The sequence below is a fragment of the Impatiens glandulifera genome, chromosome 7, assembly GCF_907164915.1.
Source record: "Impatiens glandulifera chromosome 7, dImpGla2.1, whole genome shotgun sequence".
Classification (NCBI taxonomy): domain Eukaryota; kingdom Viridiplantae; phylum Streptophyta; class Magnoliopsida; order Ericales; family Balsaminaceae; genus Impatiens; species Impatiens glandulifera.
In genome coordinates this window covers 33,224,909-33,249,237 of record NC_061868.1, presented here as the reverse complement: position 1 = coordinate 33,249,237, position 24,329 = coordinate 33,224,909, and the positions used below count along the sequence as shown (strand labels likewise).

Here is a 24,329-nt window from a genome sequence, read left to right as displayed (position 1 = left end):
CACGTTTTTGATATGTTTAACACGTTTTTTACACGTTTTTAATATTTTTATCACGTTTTTACACTTAAAACATGTTTTTCACACGTTTTTATGTTTTTGGCACGTTTAACAAGTTTTGACATGTTTAACACGTTTTCATACTTATAACACGTTTTTGTCATGTTTAATACGTTTAACATGTTTTTGACAAACTAAACACGTTTTTTTACGTTTTTAGCACGTTTAACCCATTTTTAACATAACTAACACGTTAACATGTTTTTGATAAGTTTAATACGATTTTCACATTTTTGGCACGTTTAACACGTTTTTAACATTTTAACATGTTTTTGATATGTTTAACACGTTTTCACACGTTTAACACGTGTTTCACACATTTAATATGTTTTTCACGTTTTTGGCATATTTAACACGTTATTGACATATTTGACACGTTTTTCACACATTAACACGTTTTTCACATTTTGGTACGTTTAATACGTTTTTGACATGTTTAACATGTTTTTCACGTTTTTCACGTTTTTCACATTCTTAACACGTTTAACATGTTTGTAACATGTTTAATAAGTTTGTAAGATGTTTAACACGTTTCTCACGTTTTTCACGTTTTTGGCACGTTTAACACGTTTTTGACATTTTAACACGTTTTACACATTTAACATATTTTTGACATGTTTAACATATTTTTTTGCACGTTAACACGTTTTGATAAGTTTTAACACGTTTTTGGCGTTTTTGACACGTTTAATATATTTCTGACACGTTTGACATTAAACATGTGAAAACGTATTAAACGTGTCAAAATGTGGAAAACATGTTAAACGTGTCAAAAACGTATTAAACGTATCAAAAACGTGATAAACGTGTTAAACGTGCCAAAAACGTGCAATATGTGTCAAAACGTGTTAAACGTGCCAAAAACGTGAAAAGTGTGTCCAAATGTGTTAAATGTGTCGTAATCGTGAAAAATGTGTCAAAGGTGTTAAAAACGTGTTAAACATGTCAAAACATAAAAATAGTGTCCAACGTTTCAATTGTGTTAAACGTGTCGAAGGTGTGAAAAACGTATTAAACGTGTCGAAAACGAATTAAACGTGTCGAAAACGTGAAAAACGTATCAAAAACGTGTTAAACGTCTCAAAACGTGGAGAACGTGTTAAACGTGTCAAAACGTGTTAAATGTGACAAAAATGTGAAAAACGTGTGAAACGTGTCAATAATGTGAAAAACGTATTAAACGTGTCGAATACGTGAAAAACGTATCAAAAACGTGTTAAACGTCTCAAAACGTGGAAAACGTGTTAAACGTGTCAAAACGTGTTAAATGTGCCAAAAATGTGAAAAACGTGTGAAACGTGTCAATAATGTGAAAAACGTATTGAACGTGTCGAAAACGTGTTAAACGTGTCAAAACGTGTCAAAAACGTGTTAACCGTGTCAAAACGTGCCAAAAACATGAAAAACGTGTGAAACGTGTCAAAAATGTGAAAAACATGTTAAACGTGCCAAAAATATGTCAAAATGTGTCAAAATGTGTTAAACGTGTCAAAAACGTGAAAAAAAACGTGTCAAAACGTGAAGAAACGTGTCAAACGGATCAAAAACGTGTTAAACGTGTTAAAAACGTGTTAAACATGTCAAAAACATGAAAAACGTGTTAAACGTGTGAAAAACGTATTAAAAATGTTAAAAACTTGAAAAAACGTGAAAAACGTGTTAAACGAATAATAATGTGTTAAATGAGTCAAATAATGTTAAATAAAAAAATAAAAATAAAATAATTTGGGTTACCCAACTCATACTCAACCCAACTCATACTCAACCCATATTAGTAAATAATATGGGTTGAATTATGAGTTGGGTAAATTTAATTTGGGTTGAATATGGGTTGGGTAATACGGGTTGAGTTTACCCGTTTGCTCAGCCCTATTTGTTAGTGAGCACAAACATCATGGTTGGAGCACATACAACTCATATGTGAGCACAAGTAGCTTAAATATATGCATAGGTAGCTTGGTGAGGAGCTCATGCAGCTCAAACAACTTAGAATTCGGCACATAAAACTTGGTCAAGAGAACATGCACAACTCGGATAAAAGCATAAACAACTTAGATCGTGGGCACATGTAACTTAATAATGAGAATAAATAACTTGGATAGAAATGCATAAACAACTTAAACATGGGCACAAACAATTTGATTTTGAACACATACAACTAAGATAGAACTAGATATAACTTAGACATTTGCACAAAGAGCTTGATCACGAGCACATACACCTTGGACAACATGCTGCTTGGTCAAAGCATGGACAACTCGAATAGAAGTACAAACAACTTAGATTAGATGTGGGAACAAGTAGCTTGGTCACAAGCACTCTTCGAACAGAAGAAGCACATGCAACTTATACATGGGTAGACAACTTGATTAAGAGCACATGAAATTCGAAAGTAATGAAAACAACTCTTGTTAGTAAGATGAAAACTCGATAATTGTGACCATTGCAACTCGTGAAGGTTAGTTTCAAGAGGGCACAAAATATTTCTTCTTGTTCATCTCAAATTGATTCTCATAAGTCTTTATAGGAAAGCATTGACTTTTCGTATTATTGACTCTTCAAATGACAAAATAAATATTGTGCATAATGAATATGTATCCCACTCATATCTCTTGGTTATCTCACTCACTTTTAAATTATATCGATATATATAATGATGCTTAATTTTCAAAGTGTTTGGATTGTTGGGTCGAAAGTTGTGGTTAATTTGGATATATATGTGAGAGTAAATGGATACTTGGGTCGGATTGTAAGTTGACTCACCCATAAACTTGAAACGGTTAAAAATAAAATTAAAAATTCTATAGGTATGTTTCGAATTTGCAACATAAAAAAACAAGTACAACCCTTTAACCAAGTGTGATTAGAATGTGGTTTGTCGAGGGATAATATGCCGATAATAATTGAAAGTGGTTAAAAAATATGACTCAAATATTTAATTGATCAAAGTGAAAGCTTAAGGTCACGAGATGAGAAGTTAATTGAGAAAAAATATGTGACGAGACATATGAGAAAATTAGTTATTTTACCGAAGTGATTAAAATTTGAAATAAGAGTGTTATATTTTATTTTAATATATTATTTGTGATTTATTAAAAAATTTAAACATTGAATACATATTATAATATTTTTTTTTAATATTTTTATTCGTGTACATATCACGAGAATTTTCCTAATTAAATTAATTAGATTTACCTTTCAATTATTTTATGTTGAGCAGAATTCTAATTTGTCAAAATTTCATAGTGGTTTTTCACTCAAATAAAAGAAATAAAATAACAAAGTGGCTGTAGTTTAGTGGTAAGAATTCCACGTTGTGGCCGTGGAGACCTGGGCTCGAATCCCAGCAGCCACAAATTACTCTTTTTAATTCCCACCTGTCTTTTATTAATCCAGATATGGAAATCGGCTCATGAAATAATTATATTTACCTTTCAATTATTTTATATTGGGTAGAATTCTACTTTGGAAAAATCTCATAGTATATTTTCACTCAAATAGAAGATTGATTCTTTCCAACTCATCTCGATGCAGTCATCTTTTGTCAACCCAAGCTCGAAGAATCTTTCATTTATAACATGAATGATGTCATCAACTCCTCTAAGGTACGTATAAGGATATGATTCTATGTATATATTAGAATTCTATATATCTGTTAGACACTATGTATATTATGATTATATATATATTAGGATTCTATAACTCTGGAGGCTTTTTAAAAGTGTAACCGTGTAATTTGAAAAGTTGAAATTTTTGTCTTGAGAACTTTGCTTTCAGTCTCAGTTATGTGTTGATTATGGTTTCAGGGACCGAATGTTATTTAAACTTGTGTCATATCCCTATATTGTCACGATGTTATCTCTATTTTGATCTTCTTAATAATATTCTCTATTCTGATGAACGTAGTCAAATTTTATTTTAGTGAACCACGTTAAATATGTGCTCTTTTTTTATTGTTACACAATCTCTCGCGTTCCGCTATAACCTCTAGAATTTACCTTAATGATGTTGATTCTAATGTATTGTTCAGTAGGAAACATGCTTGCAGTGGCAGACCCAGAAATGTTTTTTCGGGGGGGCCAAATAAATAGTAACGTAGCATTTTTTTGGCGATCAAATAAATGCATTTTTTAATTAAAATTTTACTCGGTAATTACATAAAAATACTAACAAACACAATTACTAAATTATTCTTGTCCATGAGTCGGTACAAAAAAAAACAAAATCTCTTCATTACGTTGACTATACCAATCAATCAAATCAAGAAAATTACCTTTATTTGATGAACTACTTGACTCATCATGTCCTCGAAAAGGTAATCCTTACCTCAATAAAAAAGCGTGTTACATCAAACATTGTCGTTAAATGGATGCGATAATTTATTTCTATATCACGACCATGTGTACGTAAAACGTTTCTCACGCTATGTCTTTGATCTTGAAATGATTCAAATTGAATTTTAGCTTCATTATGACAACTATTTGAAGTTCTCATATAACGATTGAATCTTTCTAATGCCCTTTTCCAATTTTTGTACACATCTCCTATAAAGGTATCAACTACGTTTTCTCTATTTAAAGGCATGAAAAGATAACACCAAAAAAAAATGATGCATCTTTTGATATGCTATATTCTAACTATGTATATTTGATCAATAACATTAGACTCATTAGTAGGCTCATTAATTGATTGAGAAGGCTAAGGTTGGTCATGTGATGTAGAAGTACAAATTCAGAACATCTCAATTATTTTATATCCTACATAAAATAAATAACTAAAAATAAATATGTGTCACATTATTAATTATATTGAAATTAATAAAATATATATATAATTATAATATAAATGTAGTTTTAAAATAAATAATAATATTATATGATTTTCATTATTTTATATATAATTCTTTATATTTTAACTTATATAAATAAATCTTCTTTATATATTAACTAAAATTGATGTATTATTATAAATATTGTATCTTAACAAATATTATTCGTATAAAATAAAATATTAATAATAATTATTAGTTTTTTTATTAATTTTTATAAAGGAAAGTGTTAATTATTATAAATATTTATATATTAGAAAATAGTGTTTGTATATAAAATAAAATAAAATATTATTTTATAAAAAGAAGTGTGAGGTTATTATAAAGGAAATGTGAGAGGAAAGGGTTTGATCATCTGACCTCGTTATACATTTCAACTCCAAAACCAATTGGATAAAACCTTATTTGGTAAATATAAATATATATATATAAATAAAATATCTTAAACATTTTACCCTGGTTGGGATAAGCCCGGCCCCAAGATCCCTAGTAGTTCCGCCACTGCATGCTTACAATATATTGTCATCGATGAACAAGTTTCACAGCGTTTTGTTTTAAGATTTTTTAGATGTGAATACGGTGACAGTAGATGACAAGAATGACACCAAAACTTCTGCCTCCACCGCGTTGTATGGCTCAAAATAGATCATTACTCATTGATTTTTTATTCGACATTTCCTTTTACATCAAACATGGTAATTATGAAACCTGATGAGAATAGAGTAAATAACATTATTTTTAGTGACTTTAAATAAAATGATTAGAATACGAAAAAAATTTATAACTTTCTTTATTAATCATTAATTACTCAACACATAAACATATTTATATTTTAGATGTCTCTATATTGTTTTATATAACTTTAGACAATGTTGTTGAAGAGATAATTTTTCAATTTTTTTTATCAAATAAATTATTTTCCTATTGTTATTTAAGACATAAAATTTAGTTTTTCTTTTTCATTTTACATTTTTAAATTTTATTTTATTTTATTAATATACAACATCATGTGTCAACTTAATTCATCATGTATTGTTTTTCTATAATATAAGATTGGACTAGAATTTTTTTTTAATTAATGATGTTTCAAAATTGTATTTCAATTCTTATATATGGTCTTTTAGAATTACAACAGAGATCATGGTGAGTAATCTTTTTAAAATTAATTTTTATTTTATCTTCGATAGTATTGAATTAAATTAAACCAATGATACATTTAGTTGTCAACAAGGTTGAGACAAATTTGAAATATTCTTTTTTTTACTATAGTGTAAGTTCCCTTGTATGTCTTCTATTATTATTAATTTATTATTATTATTATAAAAACTTCGTTTATATTTTTCCCATAAAAGGTAGAGTATCATACTAGTTACTCTAGGAATACTAAACATCAAAAATCAAAAAACTTTTTAACTTAATTTATTCAACAAATCTCCCCTTAAACTTAAACACTTTTCCCATCTCTCATTTCAATCAGCCTTTTACAACTCTCCGGGAGTTTGGTTGATAGTGTCTTGGTGAATACGTCAGCGACTTGAGCTCAACTTTCAGCATGCTCCAGTTCAACCTTTCCTTCTATGACTTATTCTTGGATGAAATGAAATTGGGCATCGATGAGCTTGCTCCTTCCGTGATTAACCGAGTTCTTTTCCAACTCGATCGCCGACTTGTTATCAACTCGGATCACCATCCCTTCATCTTGGATCACTCTCAATTGCCTTAGTAAATTTGAAAGTCAGAACACACGCTTCAAGAGGTCGCCACATACTCTGCCTCGCAGGTTGATGGAGTTACAATAGGTTGCTTCTTTGATAGCCAAGTAAAAGTCGTATTCCCGAGTAGGAATACATAACCTGAAATACTTTTTCAATCATCAACATCATCACACCAATCATTATCTGAGTAACCCACTAATCGGTAGTCATCTGATTTTGAATAGAAAAGATCAAGTGATAGAGTTTATTACTCGATAAATTTTAGAATTAATAAACTCAAGTTTACTCAACTATTTCTTTTGTTAAATAGGTATAAAAGTTTGATATTTTTATTTTAAAAATAAATATTAATTTAAATTTAAAATTAAAATTTTAATTTTAATTCAATTTTTTCGAGTTGAACTCGAAGATAAATAGTAGAGTTGACTAATAAATATTAGTCGAACTCAGGTTTTAATTTGAGGATGACTCACTCATTTCCAACCTAATTCAAACTATCATTGAAAGAAATATATATATATATATATATATATATATATATATATATATATATATATATATATATATATATATATATATATATATATATATAAGTATATCCATATTTTTATATTCATTTAAGTCCTCTCCTACACAAACCTATTTTCACATAATTAAAAATAAACATAATTAATTGGTTATTCAAATAACCAGATTTTGAACAAGCTTCAATATCAAACAACCTCTCATTTCAACCATATATCCATTTTCAAATTAAATAAGATTATATTAAAAAAATTGAATTTAGGGATTTTTTTAAAATCAAATAAATTGTTTTAACATAATTTACCTTGACCCAAAATGATTATACATCAAACAACAAGCTTCAAATCAACTGATTTTGATCCCCAAAGATATCAATAAGTGTGCTATGACATAATCCAACTAATTTTGTCAATCACAAACTAACCAATCGGAACCATATTATAATCAACTGATCAATTTATGAAATTTGACTAGTATCTGCAAAAAACAAACACAATTTAACATAGTAATAGTTCTGAGCCAGAAACCTATGGCCAAGTTAACACTGCCAAAGCTACTAACTAATAAACTACCTTATTTCTTCTTCAAAAGTTCTTTAACAGACAAATTATTTGTTTTCTTAAAGTTTTATGCATATTCAACAAATAATGACTGCCAATAAAAAGGTCCCATCCTAGATTGCAACAAATGCAAGACAAGGAATTATTATCAGAGTTTCAGTTTCAGCTAGATAAAGTCTGTGAGTAAGATCATGCCATCTCCATAACCACCCATCAAAACTGTCTCCCCCTTCATTTTACAGGCTGAAAAATAGGAAAAAAAGTTGGAAAATGATCCACTTTTTCATCAAGAAAAATCATGTAAGTTGGAAAATGGATGACTTACCTCATCAGGCAAAGGTACGGTTTACTTTTGAATTGATTCCTACTTTTGCTCCATCGTCATCAGCACCAGAATTACTGTCTTCAACAAGACGTCCAGAAAATTCAGATGTCAGCCTCTCATACTTCTCTTTTAAAACCGAGGAATTCATAGCATCCACAAGCGTCTGCTTTATTTTATGCTCCATGGCCTCGATTTTACTACTTTTAGTTTCTGGATTCTGATTCTGTCCCAGTTTTGCTCTCTCCAGTTTCAACAGCTCAATCTGGTTCCTTAAATCAGATGAATCAATCATATCCTCAATCACTGCCATAGTTTCTTCATTGAGCTTCTCTACCTTGTTCTTGATGGCAGAGAATGAGGGCGGTTCTACATGTAAATCCAAGCCTCTAAGAATCTCTGCAAATTCTAGTTCTATCTCTGCTTTTTGCTGCAATATTTTCTCCTTTAGCTCTTCACTTAACTCTTCTGCTGACTGTAAACCAGTTTCCTCAACTTCCCTTTTCAGAGCCTCGATTTTCTTCTTCAAATCTGGCCTATCCAATACTTCTTTGAATTTATTGTTAATTTCTTGTTTCAGTACACTGGCTTTACTGTTTTTCTCAGAAAGATCTTTGGCTTCTGAAATTTCAGACAACATGTCAGCCTTATACTTCAAGCTTTGATAATTTGGAGCTGTATGGAGATTTTGCTTGAATTCGCGATTCAGATTCTCGATCTTGTCCTTCAGAGCAAGAGTCACAGATTGATCTTGCGAATTTCGCGATTTATCGAATTCCTCTTGAAGTGCTGCCAGCTTGTTGTTTAAGCCCAGGGATTTCATTGCCTCGGAGAATTCGTAATCAACTTCTCTTCTCAACTTCTTTACCATTTCAGTTAGCCCCTCTCCTGGAGGGTCACTAGACGATTCCTTGGCTTTCAGAATTTGCTGCTTAAGCTTTTCAACTTCACCTTCTAACTCTTCTGGACTGTTTCCTGGCTTAACAATTGGGTCTTCTTTCTTTTTCATGTTCACTTTCCTCATTGGGTCAATGGGAATTCCTTCTTGGAACCCACCAATTTTGCGGAACTTTAGATGCCGATGCTTCAAAAGGTTTTCTGTATCCATCTTGTCGAGCTCCTATTTACAAAATATAATAAAATACATGTTAGATTTTGATAGGAAAAAATAAACCAATTAATACTTCATTTGCATACATCCATGGTATCGAGAATTGCAGTCTTTATTTGTTGTGATGTCCAGTATGAATCAGCATGCGCGCCACCAAGTGGTTCCTGCAAATAGTCCAGAAAATCAGTTAAAATCAATGAGGAAAATATCGGTATGTTCCATTTGAAAACCTTTTTTTTTTGTACAGAAACATTGGAAACAAAACACACATTAATTTTATTTTGGTTTCTGTATGTGAATCTGGGATTTAGATATAGAAATATATTCAAAAAGAGTTTCCAAATGGATAAGGATCTTACAGGAATGATCCCATCTGCAATTTGGAGCTTGCACAACTCTCCAGCAGTTATTTTTAGCTTCTCAGCAGCCTACATAACAGGGAAAATAACAAAGATGCATGATCAGACAAAAAGTAACTATAAAGGTGCATAACCAAATTCTTTTGGATGCTTAAGATAAAAAAGATGGTGCTAACCTTTGGTGAAGCTTTGGCACTCTTCCACAAAATTGCTGCACAAGCTTCTGGACTGCACCATAACAAACAAAATAAGAGCTAAATCATTTAAAGGAGCCTACAAATGCTGAAAATATCATGATCGCAACAGACCTAGTAAAGACAGTATTTGCAATACAGATAAGCGAGATACAGCCTTTTTTTGAAATGGGTAAAAAGAATGAGCGTCACAAAATAAAAGAGATCACAAAAAGGCTACTCTTATGCCGATTAGAATTAAAGAACTCATCACTCACACCAAAAACAGGCCGCAACCAAAGTGAGTAAACATGGGATATCTATTAATGATCAACTCATGAACAATATTAAAACCTCCCATCCTTCAACACTACACACTTTCAGAAAAGATGAAAAAGAAGTGAAAAAAATGTAATTTGATTCTATCTACGCTAAGAGTTTTCCCTTCTAACTCCCTCATATTCCTTGTGTCTCATATGATCCACCTCAAAGCAATCAGAATAATCTCCAATCCATCTTTAATGTATGGTTTCAAATCCATAAGTCAGGAAGTTTTCAAATCATTCAATGAAAAGGCAGCAAATGGGTGTGATGATTTACATTAATGAACCAATGCCTTAAAATATATACATGTATTCATGTTCTATTTTCATAAACAAAGGCATCACATTTAGAAATTTGTAACTTTTCATCAAAATTATTCAGCAATTTAGAAGGCTGTATCTTTTGCACTCCAAGCAGCAATTAGCATATTACTGTAGACAGACCTGGGCCTTGTTTGATGAAGTTATATCACATCATCATTCAAATCATCGACTAAAATATTCTTACTTTATTTTCTTATAAAATGTTAAATACAAAGGATATTTTAGTCATTTAACCCAAATAAATAATCCACTTTTCCCTAAACCAACACTTTCTTCCGACAAATTGGACTATTAATATATATAAAAAAAAACTACACCAAACAAGTTCCTGATGTTCACAAAGAGTGAGTAGATTCATACTGTTTATAAGTACTACAACTTAAATCGCCATTTTTTACTGAAAGCAACTTAAAATACCTGGCAACATAAAAGACAGCATTTTCAAGCATTAGCAATTTGTTGGCACATCCAATTGCTAGAGCCCCACCAGAACCACCTTCTCCAATTACAATGGCAATAATTGGTACCTTCAAACCAAACATAGTCCTCAAGTTGTGGGCTATGGCTTCACCCTATATCCAAAAGTACACAAGATGAGTTCAACTGTCACTTGGTGAATTATGCATGCGGATAGAATTGACATACTTGGCCTAGTTCTTCTGATTTAAGGTCAGCAAATGCCCCTGGAGTGTCAATGAAAGTGACAATTGGGAATCCATGATGGTCAGCATAGTACATCATGCGCATAGCCTTGCGGTAGCTGATTAATTACAAGACCAAAAGATCAGGTAAAACATTAATATGTAGATAATTACATGTAGGTCAAACCAAGGTACATACCCATGAGGAGTAGGCATTCCAAAATTGCGTTGAATGTTCTCTTTCGTATTTCTACCTTTTTGATGACCCATGAACATGTAGTTTCTGCCATCTATGGTTCCAATACCAGTAACAATGGCTGGATCATCATAACCACATCGATCTCCATGAAGCTCAACAAACTGACATAGTAACAGAGTAAGTGAAACAGTTCACATAAACAGTCGAGTCTGTTAATAAAGAGATTCTGAGTAGTAGTACCCTTTCGGTGATATTGAAAACATGATCAAGAAAAGTTGGCCTGTTTGGGTGCCGAGCAATGTTAACTCGCTGTATAGGAGTCAGGTGAGTGTACAAATCCTTTAGAGCCTGGAAATACAATAGCTAATGTTAGAATAGATAATATGCTTCAAACATCATAAACGGAACTGCTTTTGGTCATGGTTTCTTCTTGATGCAAGAATTATAGCATGTAACGCACACGTTAGGCATCCATATCATATAATGGAAAATCAGCTTACTGTCATGCAGCACTTTAAAATGATGGGGGTTAATGATAATGAAGGGAAAAAATGACTCTGATTGTTTACTATTAACTGTTTTTCACTTGATGAAAAATGGATTCTGCACGCTAGAAGCTCAAATGAAAAGATGATGTGCAGATGAGCTAGCTTTATCCTTGGATTTACCTAACTGTGCACAGGAGAAGAACGCTTCTTCCAATTTCCATAAAAAACACTTACTGTAGCATCCAGAAAACTTAGATATTGACAATGGAAACCAACCCTTTTAATTGGATTGGTAATGGATCAACATTACCACAAAAAAAAAGAGTTGGCAAATCATATACAGTGCAGAAACTACAATAATAATGTCCACAGAATGTGCATCTGGGATTGAAAACACTTGTTAAGCATTAGGTTTCAAGTACTTATATAGAAGTTAAATTTTCTAAGAACTTGGAAGAAAAGAATTAGCAAGAAACTCGGGTTAACTACATTGGATTATCTGATACACTAATGAGAACTTATGCCTCCAGACAATTATATTCCAGCGTTATATTTTTTAAAACTAAATTCTTTAAACATCCTCCAAACAAGATTTGATACAAGGGTAACAATCCCAATAATATCCTTAGTAGTTTGGATAAGTTCATGAGTATTATAATAACTTCTAACCCCTTGAATTGATTTTGTATTGAGCAAAAGACAATGTGAAAGCATATTACTGAACCTGCTGGTACTTAGTCTCAAGTAAGATGATTTGATCACTGAAATCAAGACCAGTTTCATTAGCCATCTTTTGTACCTACAAAACCAAAGAAAGAAGTACAATTCAGACTAAATAACTCCATCCTCATTACAAGTTATCATGTGTTAAAAGCTAGCTCACATCAACGATCTTCTTTTGCAATTCCATCAGGGGTTTCTCAAAGTCCAGAGTAACTGGCTTCGGCCTCCCTTTCAAAGGTTTGAAAGGAGACAAATGACTGAGTACTCCACCCTTCACATTGGGATCTGCATCTTCCGGCCATGGATATTCATGCTTCTTCACTTTCCTCAACTTCGCCGATACACTCATTTCACTTCCCTGTATTCTAAACCGGGCCCTCCCTAGAGATTTCAAAGGCACCCCCATGACACCATTACTTGAGCTACGGAGAAGATCCGAAACAGAAGCTCCAGAACCCAGACTCCCCTTAGCCGTCACCAGAGAATGAGACAACGAAGCCATTCTTCAAACCCTTCTCTATATCAGCAAGAACAGGTTTAAAGATTCAACTTTTAAAAGCTAATATACAAAATCATCGAATTGTATTAAGCTTCAAACTAAAACTTGTTTAAATGTTTACTAAGCAATGCAAACAAACAGATCCTTGAAACGGGCAGATAATCATCGACATGCAGCTTAATTAAAGCTTCGAATAATCAAAATACACGAAACTAAAGAAGTTGTGGGTTATCAGATAAACAGACCTGTAAGTTCGCAGGAGGTTGCAGCTGGAAATGGAGCAAGATCGGCGGGAAATGGAAGATCTGATTGAGGTATGAAGACGAAGGACCTCTTGAAGTGTCCTCCTTCAAGAAGGAAGTAGTGGGTCTGAGATATAATGTTAAGAAACGAGAGAGACAGAGAGCATTGAGAAGATCGTCAAGCGGGCATTTGGTTTTTCTCAAGGGAGGGAAGGAGAGAGAGAGAAATAGGGAGGCGTCGATACTTCTTATGCGGGAGAGAGGGTGATGAGTTGGACTTGGGAGTAAATGGTATTGAACCACATCGTTTTTTTTCATGTTTGGCCGTTAATACTGAGGGAGGGAGGAAGAGAGAGAAAGAGGCTACAGCCAACATGTGTTTGTGTCAGCCATGAAAGATTCGACCAGGTCCAGAACTAGAACCAGAACCATACTTAGCTCAATGTCTAAGCCCTTAAAACAGCTCAATGACCCACATACACTCAAGTCCAGGTTTATACTAATATATTTTCCTTTTTTAGCAACAAAAATAAAGACCCAACACAAAAATATTAAAAAGATGAACCCTTAGCCTCTAAGGGTTGTTCCATATTAGTTATTTGAATTTTTATTTTATTTTTAAAGTTTGACAAGAAATGGTAGAGAATTGATTTAAAATTTAATAAAAAAGATAATTTTCAAATTTTCAATTCACTTAAAATGACAAATTTTCTAGTCTAATTAACGGGCTTCACACCTCTCGGTACTTACACCTCTTGTCTATCGAAGTTCTGTTCAAAAACCTATCTTAGGTCTTTAGCCTCTTTGGGTCATGGGTTCGAGCCCGTAAGACGACAAGTTTTGTTCGTCTAGTTAAATTGGTTGTGTAGATTTGCGAGATATGTTTTAACCTACGGAAATTAGTTGCACTCCGAAGAAAAATCGAAACACAATTATATAAAAAAATAAATGACACATTATTTTCTATAAAAAATTGTTTTGTTTAATAAAAAATATTATGTTAGTTGGGTTTGTAATTTGTTAAATTATTATAATATTTTTTTATTTAAATTTTAAATTTTTTAAAAATAAAGTAAGAATACTTTAATATTTTATATTTTAGTTGATTAAATGAATGTTTTTAATTATTTTATTAAAAATGGAATAAAATCCTAAAAAATCTCATCAAACTAGATTGAAGATTTTTTTATAAATAATTCTGAGTTGTTTAAAATTCATATATAGTATTTGTAAGTTCTTAATAATATTTCTATTTACTTATTTTATATAATAAATGAGAATTAAATAGTATAAATAAATAAACTTTTTTCCTAAACTTTGTATGTAGATGACTGTTTTCTTTTTTAATTTTTTTTCACAAACCATTACTCTTTTTATATATATTATTAAGACTTCATCTAATTCTATTTAATATGAGTATAATCAAATTATTTTTGGATACATATTTCTATTCAATGAACTTTTTTTTTTATATAATATGATTGTGAGATTTTTTTTTGACTAACTTTTATTTTTAGCTTAGGACAATCCAAATTGGGGGCCAACCTCATTCATTGTTATGGTTATGATAGTGTGAATGTCTCTTTAACTAAACATAAATGATTCTCATTAGAGTAATTAAATTATATAAATGTACTAGTTTATAGAATAAATAATGTTTGTGTAAGTTTGTGAATGAAGGTTCTATTTTGTATTTTTGGAGTAACCAATTATACAAAAAAAAAAGTTTATTTAGTATAAAAATATGGATGGTAAAATGGTATAATTGAGAGATATCCAAATGGCACTTCAAACATAGTTGTAAAGATAGTCACAAATTTGGTCATTAGTTTTAAAAAGACACAACAAAAAAATATGTAATATAATAGTGTTTAAAAGGGTTTGGTTAGGATTAGGTGATTTTTAGGTAGATAAACAATTCATTTATTGGTCTACAACTGTTTTTTATCTAATTGCTTGTTTACCAATGGTTTCATATTAGGGATCAAATTGAAATGATATCTAAAATTAAAGATTAAAGATAAACCAAATCTGATTATAACATATTTTTTAATTTGTTAATATATATATATATATATATATATAAAAGATGTATTTTAAAATACTTTCTATTTTAATTAATAAATTTATATTTTTTATTTTAAATTTATTGATATTTTTTTACTAAAATATATTTTATCATAATAGTCTAAAAAAAGATTATTATTCAATGATATTAAGATCATACCAAAAAAATATATATGTTATATATTTTTTTTTAAGATAGCTAAAGTAACAAATAGTGATTATTAAGAGATAAAAATATCATGAATTTAATTTTTAAATTGATCATTAGTCTACATTAAAAAAAAGAATTATATGCTATATAATTTTATTTTATTTTAAATTTAAAAGGTTAGCCTAACATTTATAAAAAAAATTAGAATCGAATCCGTGACATTTAAACACCGACTCTTACGAAATAACTAAAATAATTAATAAAAATAAAATTGAAAAATCCAACCTATAATAAAATTATTCGATGCACAATTTTATATTTATAAAACTATTGGTGAATCAATAAACTAACAAAATAATATTTCAACACCTAAATTTATGAAAGGCAAACTATTTACGTTAATAAAAGTTAAGCCTACAAACATTCTACATTTTCTCACTACAAAAATAAATTACAATTTTTTTTCCATAAAATAAGTTTTTAGCATTTTAAATCATTGGTGGGACGTTTGCTATTCATACACCCCAATTGTGTTGGTTATTTAATCTGTGTTCGTTCCCTTTTTAACACCAAATTAGATGAAATAATCAGATTTAAAGTTATATTTCATTTTTTAATAAAAATTTATCGGAGTTGATCTTTCATATGTAGTACCTCTTACAAGTATTTTTTAATGATTTGTATGAATTTTTCTATTATTTTGGTCATATATGTAGGATAATCCATTTTCACTTGACAAGACATTTTCCGACGTTAGTTGAACAACCATCGACTAAGGACAATTTTAACTATCGCTCATAATATTTGGTAGAGATTGTTTTGACACTGTTTCATTGGTTTGTTCAACTTGTTCTACTTCAACACTCATTGTTTAGAAACTAAAATAAATTTGTCTTTGGAGGAACCCTCAATAAATTGCATTATCGTTAGATCTTTTTCATTGAGAGTTTTATTTTTGTAAATTATTTATATAATTTGATATCTAAATTATCAATTATTTATTTTGATTTTATAAATATAATGTTGTATTATTTACTAATTAATTTTAAATATGTAACTTCTATTTGAATTTAATGAGAATTATTTTTTTATAAAAAAAAAGTTAAGTCTTGTACGATTTGAGTTATTTAACTTAAATTAATCAAACATAAGTCTTTTTATTAAAAGAATTCATGTTTCTCAAAATCATTATCATTTTTGTCTCTTCAAATTTAAAAAAAATAAATAAATCCAAAAAATTAATATAAATGAATGATTCTAAACAAAAATAAATTGAAATTTTTTATTTTTGAGTGTTTTTTATTTTTTCTAATATTGGAGAGTGTTTGTTTTTTTCGACCCTCAAATTTGAGTTGATGTTGTGATTAGTTCGGTTCGACAAAATATTTAGTCGGATCAATTTTTTTTATCTCATATTTCTGTAATCCAAATAAAATTATCAATAGCTCATACACTTTGATTGTGTTGGTGACCCATTTTCGAGTCTGTGTCCGTCCCTTATTAACAACAAATGAGACAAATAATCAAATCGGAAGTTATTCTTTTAATAAAAAGTTATTAATTTGATCTTTCATATAGAGACTCTCTTACATGTTATCCTCTCATAATTTGTATAAAATTCTCACGACCATATATGTAAGTAGTCAATTATCATTTGGTATGACCTTTATAGATGTTGTTTATCAACCATCGACTAATTATAATTTTAATTGTCGATAAAAATATTTGGTCGAGATTTTTTCCAAACAATTTTATTAATTTATTTGGTTTGCTCTACTTGTATACCCGTCGTTTAGAAACTCAAATGAGTTTGTCTTTCAAGTGACTATGTAATTATTGTTAATTTTTTTTACTGAAAATACTTGATATTTAAATTATTAAATTTTTTGTTTTAATTTTATAGATGTTATTTTATATTATTTATTAATTAATTTTATCAATTTTTTTTTTCATCTATTAATTTATTATTAAATAAAAATGAAGGTTCTTTTGAAAAAGCAAAAATCTCTAAGGAGACAGGGAAATTTGAGGAAATGACCCCAAAATAGGGGCTAAATGCGTTTGGTGCGGGCCCATGTTTTTTATAGCGCTGATGACCCCCAAACTTTTTAATGACCATTATACCCATGCGTCACGCACCCTCCAGATGCGTGACGCACCCTGAACCCTATAAAGACTTAATTTTTTTTCATTTTCGATTCATTTTCTCTCTCATCCAGCCCCTTTCTTCCCCGTCTTTTCCGCTCCTCCGTGAACCCTAATGGTGGCAGAGAAGATTTTCTCTTCTTTTTCAGCGCTGAAGAACGAATCGAAGAGGCACCGTCGACCATGGCACCATATTCAACGGCCTATAGCTTCGAAGAACTTCCAACGGAGACGAGTTTGCACAGCGCTGAGGATTTCGAACAAATTAACATTTCATTCGACCATTCCACTATATTTTGTGTTTATTTCGTTATTGTTTATTTCGATTTCCTATTCAGTTCGTGTATATTTCATTTACAGAATGTTCCTCATTGATTCGCTGATTCGTTGAATGCAGGTTGTTTGTTTGGTAGGATGCGTCACGCAGGATGCGTCAAGATGGATGCGTCAAGATGGATGCGTCATCTCGGATGCGTCAACATGGATGCGTCAACTAGGATGCGTCAACTCGGATGCGTCATCTCGGATGCGTCAACTCGGATGCGTCAAGTAGGATACGATGCGTCACATTTATTTTTATTTTATATAAAAACCCAAATAAGCCTCGAGCACTATTCATGCTCTCTCTCTCTCTCTCTCGCACCCGACGACGCACCTGCCTCGACGTCTCTTCCTGCTCGTTTCGTCTTCTCGTTCATTCATTGACTTCATCAGGTTAGTTTTAGTTATGTTGGTTTATGTTATGGTTCGTTCATTCATTGATTTATGTTCATGTTAGGTTTTAGGGTTGGTTGCTTCTTGTTTGCAAATGGTTCATTCATAGTTTAGGGTTTAGGGTTTAGGGTTGCTTCATGCTTGCAAATGGTTCATGCATGTTTTATGTTAGGGTTTTAGGGTTTCTTCTTGCTTTCAAATAGTTCATGCATGTTTTATGTTAGGGTTTTAGGGTAGGTTACTTCCTGCTTTCAAACGGTTCATGCATGTTTTATGTTAGAGATTAGGGTAGGATGCTTCTTGATTTCAAATGGTTCATGCACGGTTTATGGGTTGGGTTGCGTCTTGCGGTTGCGTCACTCAGTTTCGTGACGCAGTTGCGTCACGCAGGCTGCGTCACGCATCTGACAGTTGTTTCTAGCTATTTTGACGGTTGCTTTTCTTCTCGTTTGTTTATATTTGTTGTGAAAGGTTTTCACAAACATTGTTGTTTTTGTTTTCCCTTTTGTAGATGGCAGACTTCACGGTTTATGATTTTCCTGGTAGGATTTCATTGAAATCTGTCCTAGCCCTGAAAAAAGTATCTGATAGGTTTGAAGCACTGGGTCTTATGGAGAGGGCTCTAAATTCCCAATTTCAGTATTTATTGAAAGGAGTCCCAGACTTGTTGTTCTCAGGGACCATTTTACATCAGTTGCTGCGTCGGAAGGTGAAGGCCAATTTGAATAGGATGATTTTCAACTTTAATGGGGAGGAATATACTTTTGGTCTGAAAGAGTACGCATTGATTACAGGCCTCAACTTCGACAGATTGCCTATATACAAAGATGAATGCCGAGGTTGTCCACCCTTGCTGATAAAATATTTCAAAAGGAATACGTCAATTCGAATGATGGATTTGGAATCTATTTTCATGAAATGCACCGATAAGGAAGACGCATGGAAGATCGGGCTGATCTGCTTGATTAACCAGTACCTCTTCTCATATGACCCAAAACGGATTTTAAATCTCAAAATCATCCATATGGTTGAAGATGTTGAAGATTTCCTCCGATTTCCATGGGGGAAGGTGTCCTTTAGATTCACCATGAGGGGTCTTGACCAGGACATGAAACACCACAGGTCCGTATATATGTCCAGGAAAGGGAGTGGAGTTACTAATTCTTTTGCTTATAACGTGTATGGGTTTGTACTAGCACTACAAGTGTGGAGCTATGAGATCATTCAAAACTTGGTCCCTAAATTCGCCACAAGGAAAGACGTTGATGGCCCTTTTTGCCCAAGGATACTGTTGTATCAATCCAAAAGGAAGAATACATTTCAGGAGGTACAATCTGCCTTTAATAGCGCTGTGTTTTCTAAGATGGAAGGTCCTCCGAGGAGACGAGTTTGTACAATGGGGAGGATTTTGAACACATTAACAATTCATTCGATGATTTGTTTGAGGGAGTTACTGATGAGGGAAAAAAGAGAAAGGCTGATGAAGATGTTGATGAAGATGATGATGATGAAGATGTTGATGAAGAACCTACTACTGTCCAACCTTCCAAGATGAAGAGGAAGGTTGAATATGATGATATATCCCCCCCAGCAAAGCAGCCATCAAGCGTCGTAGCCTGCGTAACATGAGTCCCCCATCTGCAACTTCAACACCTCCATCATCACCTACACGTGAACCGGCACCGACATCTCATGTTCATATAAAGGATGCCGAAGTGATAAAGAAGGATGTCGAAGAGATAAAGAAAGATGTCGAAGAGATCAAGAGAGACATAAGAGACATCAAATTGAATCAACAAAACTACTTTATGAGGTTTGAAAAGATGATTCTCAGTCTAAGCAACCAGTTCGCCATCCATGTCACCAACCAGGTAATTCTGTTAGAGCTTTCTGTTTTTTACTACTTTATGTCTTGACGCCGCTGCTTGACGCAGCTGCTTGACGCATCCTGAATATAAATTCTTTTCACTTTTGTAGCAGGAGTAGAAGGAGAATGACATCGGTCTGAATGACATTCGTGACGAAGAAGAGGAAGAAAAGCAGAATGACATTCGTGACGAAGAAGAGGAAGAAAAGCAGAATGACATTTGTGACGAAGAAGAGGAGAATGCCATTGGTCTGAATGACATTCTCGATGAAGAAGAGGAGTAAAAGGAGAATGAGAAGGTTAATAATGGAGCCATTTTGCAGGACAATGTTGAATTGGAGCAGAAGAAGATTGAGAATGAGAATGATCCGCCGATAGATGACGTTCTTCATGAGGCTGTTGTCGAGAATGAGAATGTTGTTGAGGATCCGCCGATAGAGAACGTTATTCATGAGGCTGTTGTCGAGAATGAGAATGTTGTTGAGGATCCGCCGATAGAGAACGTTCTTCAAGAGGCAGTTGTTGAGAATGAGAAAGAAGAAGTGGAGATTGAAGAAGGGGAGAAGAAAGAAGAAGTGGAGATTGAAGAAGAAGGGGAGAAGAAAGAAGAAGTGGAGATTGGAGAAGAAGGGGAGAAGAAAGAAGAAGTGGAGATTGGAGAAGAAGGGGAGAAGAAAGAAGAAGTGAAGAGAAAGCCTATACAAAAGACTTTTCAGAAGAAGGTGGGGAAGAAGGTGGGGAAGAAGAAAGACGAAAATGATGAAGATGAACTGAAAATAATGAATACTCCTCCTCTTCTTCCTAAGAAAGTCATATTGGTCACGAGAAGAAATAGGAGGCCGAAGCATGATCCAGATTTCACCGACCCTAATCTGAAACAGCCCAAGTTAAAAGATCCTATCACCGTCAATCCACTTCTAAAATATGACGATCAACTTCTTCATCAATTGCAAACATGGCTTAAAGATCCAACAACTGACAAGACAAAAATTGAGCTCCATACTACGTTAGGTGATAAGGCATTATTTCGCCGATTGCTAAAAAGGTTCACTTGGCTGAATGATGATGTAAGTAATATTCATGTTAGAATAATTTTAGATTGGCAGATTGTATTTTAAATGTTTTTCTCTCGTGTAGGAAATCGATGCAGGTTGCTTCATTCTGAGAAGAAGAGCTTGGCTATATCCAAAGACATATAAGAAGAACTTCTTTATTGGAGATTGTTGGCTCCACACTAGGTTCACTACTGATTACCCTGAGTTTAAGAAAAGTCGTATTGAGTTTGACATTGAAAACTTTTTCGAATACTTCTTCGGCAATGAAAACAACTTTAGGGTTAGTGGGAAAATATGCGATGATATATATATTCCTTTGAACATCAAAGACGTCCACTGGATACTTTGTGTTGTCCGTCTACAGCAATGGCGCGTAGACGTATATGACTGCGATCCTGGATGTTATGCTAATCTTGATGAGTTTGTGCTACCGATGTGCGAAATGATTCCGGTTATATTTGACAAGACATTGCCTCTTGAAGATAAACAAAGATTTCCTTTGCTCAACCCTGATTCCGTTTTGCCATACACAAGACTTCCAGAGTCAGAAGTTCCCAAAGCAACTAAGAGTGGAGATTGTGGTGTCTTTGTACTAATGTATATTGAGTACTTGACTGCAAACCTGAATCTAGCAGAAGTGACCTCAAATGAGATGAAAACTTGGAGAGAAAAGTGGGCAGTGAGGTTATTTCATGGACTTGTAGATCCATAGGTTATTTATGAAACTTTTGTACTAATATCAAATTTTTGTAATGTTAATCTCAAACCTTTGTAATACGGTTGATTTAATGATATCAAACGTTGTTAATGTTATATATGTTATTGTAATAGGTTATGCAGCAATTAATTTAATGCCTTAAGTACACAGTTATATAAACCATGTCTAATGTAATAGGTTCTGCACTAATGTAAACCATGTTACACAGTTTCGTCACGCAGTTTCGTCAAGCAGCTGCGTCACGCAGTTTCGTCAAACAGCTGCGTCACGCAGCGGCGTCATGCAATCAAAAACTTTAGCAGTAATCTGAATGCACCATGTCCCTGTATTACATTCACCAGAAAACAACATTGACTACACATTCACTGAATGCAAAGACAACATTGACTGAATCCTTGTTACAATACACTTTACTGTATCCTTGAATCCTTGATGCAAAAACAACATTAACACCTCCACACAAGACACTTGGTAATAAGTCTACAAAAACAACATTAACACCACAACACAACACTAACAAGTTCATTCTAAGCTAATGGCTCGTAAGATTGAGATGATGGCTCGTACAGTTGAGATGATGGCTCGTAGAGCTGAGATGATGAGGGCTCATGCTGCTGAGATGATGAGGGCTCATGCTCTTGCGGTAGACGGTGCAGGCATCACTGCTTTGCATGTTGCTCTATTATGTCCTAGACCTGTACATGAACTGCATCGTCTCGGGACCTTACGGACCTCACCTTGGGATGTCCTACGTTTAGTTTGTGGCCGACCTTTCTTAACCTTCACAGGTGGTTTTAGACACACGCGTTGTTTGATAATATCGGGAAGATCCCAATTCTCTTCATCACCAATCGGATAACATGTCTCCGCATATGCATTCAACTAAGATACAGTTGTATAATACCTATGAGAAGGAAAATAAAACGATTAAAAATAGGTTAAATAAATAGGTTCAAAACGATTAAATACCTTGAGCATAAGTCGTAAGGAACCACATTCCTGTGACGGGCAGCAGCCAGTGCATGTGTACAAGGAAGACCGGAGACTTCAAATACCCTACAAGTGTAGTCCTTGTCCTTCAAATTGACTTTATAATGTGCCTCATTATCATGCACATACAACTCAAATCGGTTAAGGGATGATACAGTATAGAATCTTGCTTTCTCAAAACCATCACATAATAACTTTTTATACGTTGGAGATAAAAATTCTTGGTGGTTAGACGCTTTTTCTCTTCTATCATTAAACCACCCTTGTAATGTTGTTCTTAAAGACTCAAGCATTGCTGAAATTGGATACTTTCTGGCTTCCCTGCTCTGACTATTCAAACTCTCTGCATAATTGCTTGTGAGTTGATTGTATCGCTTACCGGGGAAATATGCTCTACTCCATCTTTGAAACCCAATTTCTTCCAAATAGGCAGCAATCCTATGATCTTTAACCCTGATCTTGTCAAAAAACCGATTAAATTGGGGGATAGTGTACGCACGAGAAGCCAAATCAAACTCGACATGACAATTATCAGTTTTGAATTTGGCATTAATATTCATCTTTATGTGATATGTGCACGCACCGTGGTCTGCTTCTGGAAAAACAGCACACAAGGCATTGGCTATGCTTGAGTGTCTATCGGATACGAAGACGAGATCATCAACTAATCCAATTGCTTCTCTAAGTTTTTGCATAAAATAAGTCCACGAGTTATTATTCTCTGAATCAACAATGCCGAATGCAACAGGATACAGTTGCTCATTGGCATCCAATGCAACAGCCACCAATAGTTGACCTCCCACCTTGTGTGCTTGAGAAAACTTGCATCAACACACAATACGGGACGACAGAAGGCTTTGAAACCCCTAATTTAGAAGCCTAGAGACATGAACATATACTTGAAGTGGTCGTGCTCGTCTGTCTGAATATCTGTTATGGTACCCGGATTATTCTTCTCCAACATGTGTAGGTATGAAGGCAATTTTCCATAGGAATTAGTTGATGATCTCGTCTTCGTATCCGTTAAAGCCGTTTCCCTTGCCCTCCAAGCCTTATTATAAGTTAAAAACATCCCATAAGCTGACTGCATGTCTTCAATTATTTTTTTAGGCAAGTGGTTATGGTGATGGTCCATGTACTTACCCTTCATGCACTGCCCAATAACCCATGCCGGTGTTTGCATTTTTTATTTCGGTCTCGACAAAACTGAGCATGAGTGTTGTCGATTGAATTTCTGAATCTCAAACATCTCGGAAAACTTACCTTTCACAGCACGTAAGCTCCACTTGCATGTCTCATCCATACATTTCACATACCAAAGATGTTTTCGAGACTTTTTCACTTTGAATTCAAAATGATAAGTCATCGCATATTTATATAGCGTCAGTTGAAGTTCTTTTTTAGTATCAAATAACGTACCGACTTCCAATACGGTTTCACTAATTAACGCCAATGCATTTGAAGGGTCTGTCGGTGATACGTCTGTAGGGTCTGTCGATGGTGTACCCATTGATGGTCTTGCACTAGATGGTG

The 24,329-nt window shown here is 33.1% G+C and overlaps 2 protein-coding genes and 1 non-coding gene across 3 annotated transcripts; 2 read left to right on the top strand and 1 right to left on the bottom strand.

The window, feature by feature from the left end:
• The first annotated feature begins 3,340 nt into the window (after window positions 1-3,340).
• TRNAH-GUG lies at window positions 3,341-3,412 on the top strand. The gene has a single exon. It is a non-coding gene; the product is annotated as a tRNA-His (tRNA).
• Window positions 3,413-7,561: 4,149 nt separating this feature from the next.
• Window positions 7,562-13,486, bottom strand: LOC124944985 (acetyl-coenzyme A carboxylase carboxyl transferase subunit alpha, chloroplastic). Its single transcript, XM_047485340.1, has 12 exons — window positions 13,093-13,486; window positions 12,509-12,865; window positions 12,350-12,424; window positions 11,378-11,485; window positions 11,138-11,298; window positions 10,943-11,057; window positions 10,715-10,869; window positions 9,654-9,705; window positions 9,478-9,546; window positions 9,205-9,282; window positions 8,011-9,127; window positions 7,562-7,928 (listed from the first exon to the last, which is right to left on the bottom strand). The coding sequence occupies exons 2-11, from the start codon at window positions 12,848-12,850 to the stop codon at window positions 8,015-8,017; spliced, it is 2,268 nt and encodes a 755-aa protein (XP_047341296.1). The 5' UTR covers window positions 12,851-12,865; window positions 13,093-13,486; the 3' UTR covers window positions 7,562-7,928; window positions 8,011-8,014.
• Window positions 13,487-18,677: 5,191 nt separating this feature from the next.
• On the top strand, window positions 18,678-21,800 carry LOC124909769. Its single transcript, XM_047450413.1, has 4 exons — window positions 18,678-18,875; window positions 20,357-20,575; window positions 20,840-21,100; window positions 21,171-21,800. Exons 1-4 carry the CDS (start codon window positions 18,678-18,680, stop codon window positions 21,798-21,800), a joined length of 1,308 nt encoding a protein of 435 aa, XP_047306369.1.
• Window positions 21,801-24,329: the final 2,529 nt, after the last annotated feature.

What these genes read in the sequence shown, in the direction of transcription:
- LOC124944985 (XM_047485340.1), bottom strand. Translation starts at nt 12,850, where the DNA reads ATGGCTTCGTTGTCTCATTCTCTGGTGACGGCTAAGGGGAGTCTGGGT. An exon ending in TGCAAAAGAAGATCGTTGAT is followed by an intron (nt 12,425 to 12,508) that starts GTGAGCTAGCTT and finishes TTGGTTTTGTAG; the next exon opens with GTACAAAAGATGGCTAATGA. An exon ending in GCTGTCTTTTATGTTGCCAG is followed by an intron (nt 9,706 to 10,714) that starts GTATTTTAAGTT and finishes GTTATGGTGCAG; the next exon opens with TCCAGAAGCTTGTGCAGCAA.
- LOC124909769 (XM_047450413.1), top strand. Translation starts at nt 18,678, where the DNA reads ATGGCAGACTTCACGGTTTATGATTTTCCTGGTAGGATTTCATTGAAA. An exon ending in ATCAGTTGCTGCGTCGGAAG is followed by an intron (nt 18,876 to 20,356) that starts GTGAAGGCCAAT and finishes GCCATTTTGCAG; the next exon opens with GACAATGTTGAATTGGAGCA. An exon ending in TCACTTGGCTGAATGATGAT is followed by an intron (nt 21,101 to 21,170) that starts GTAAGTAATATT and finishes TCTCTCGTGTAG; the next exon opens with GAAATCGATGCAGGTTGCTT.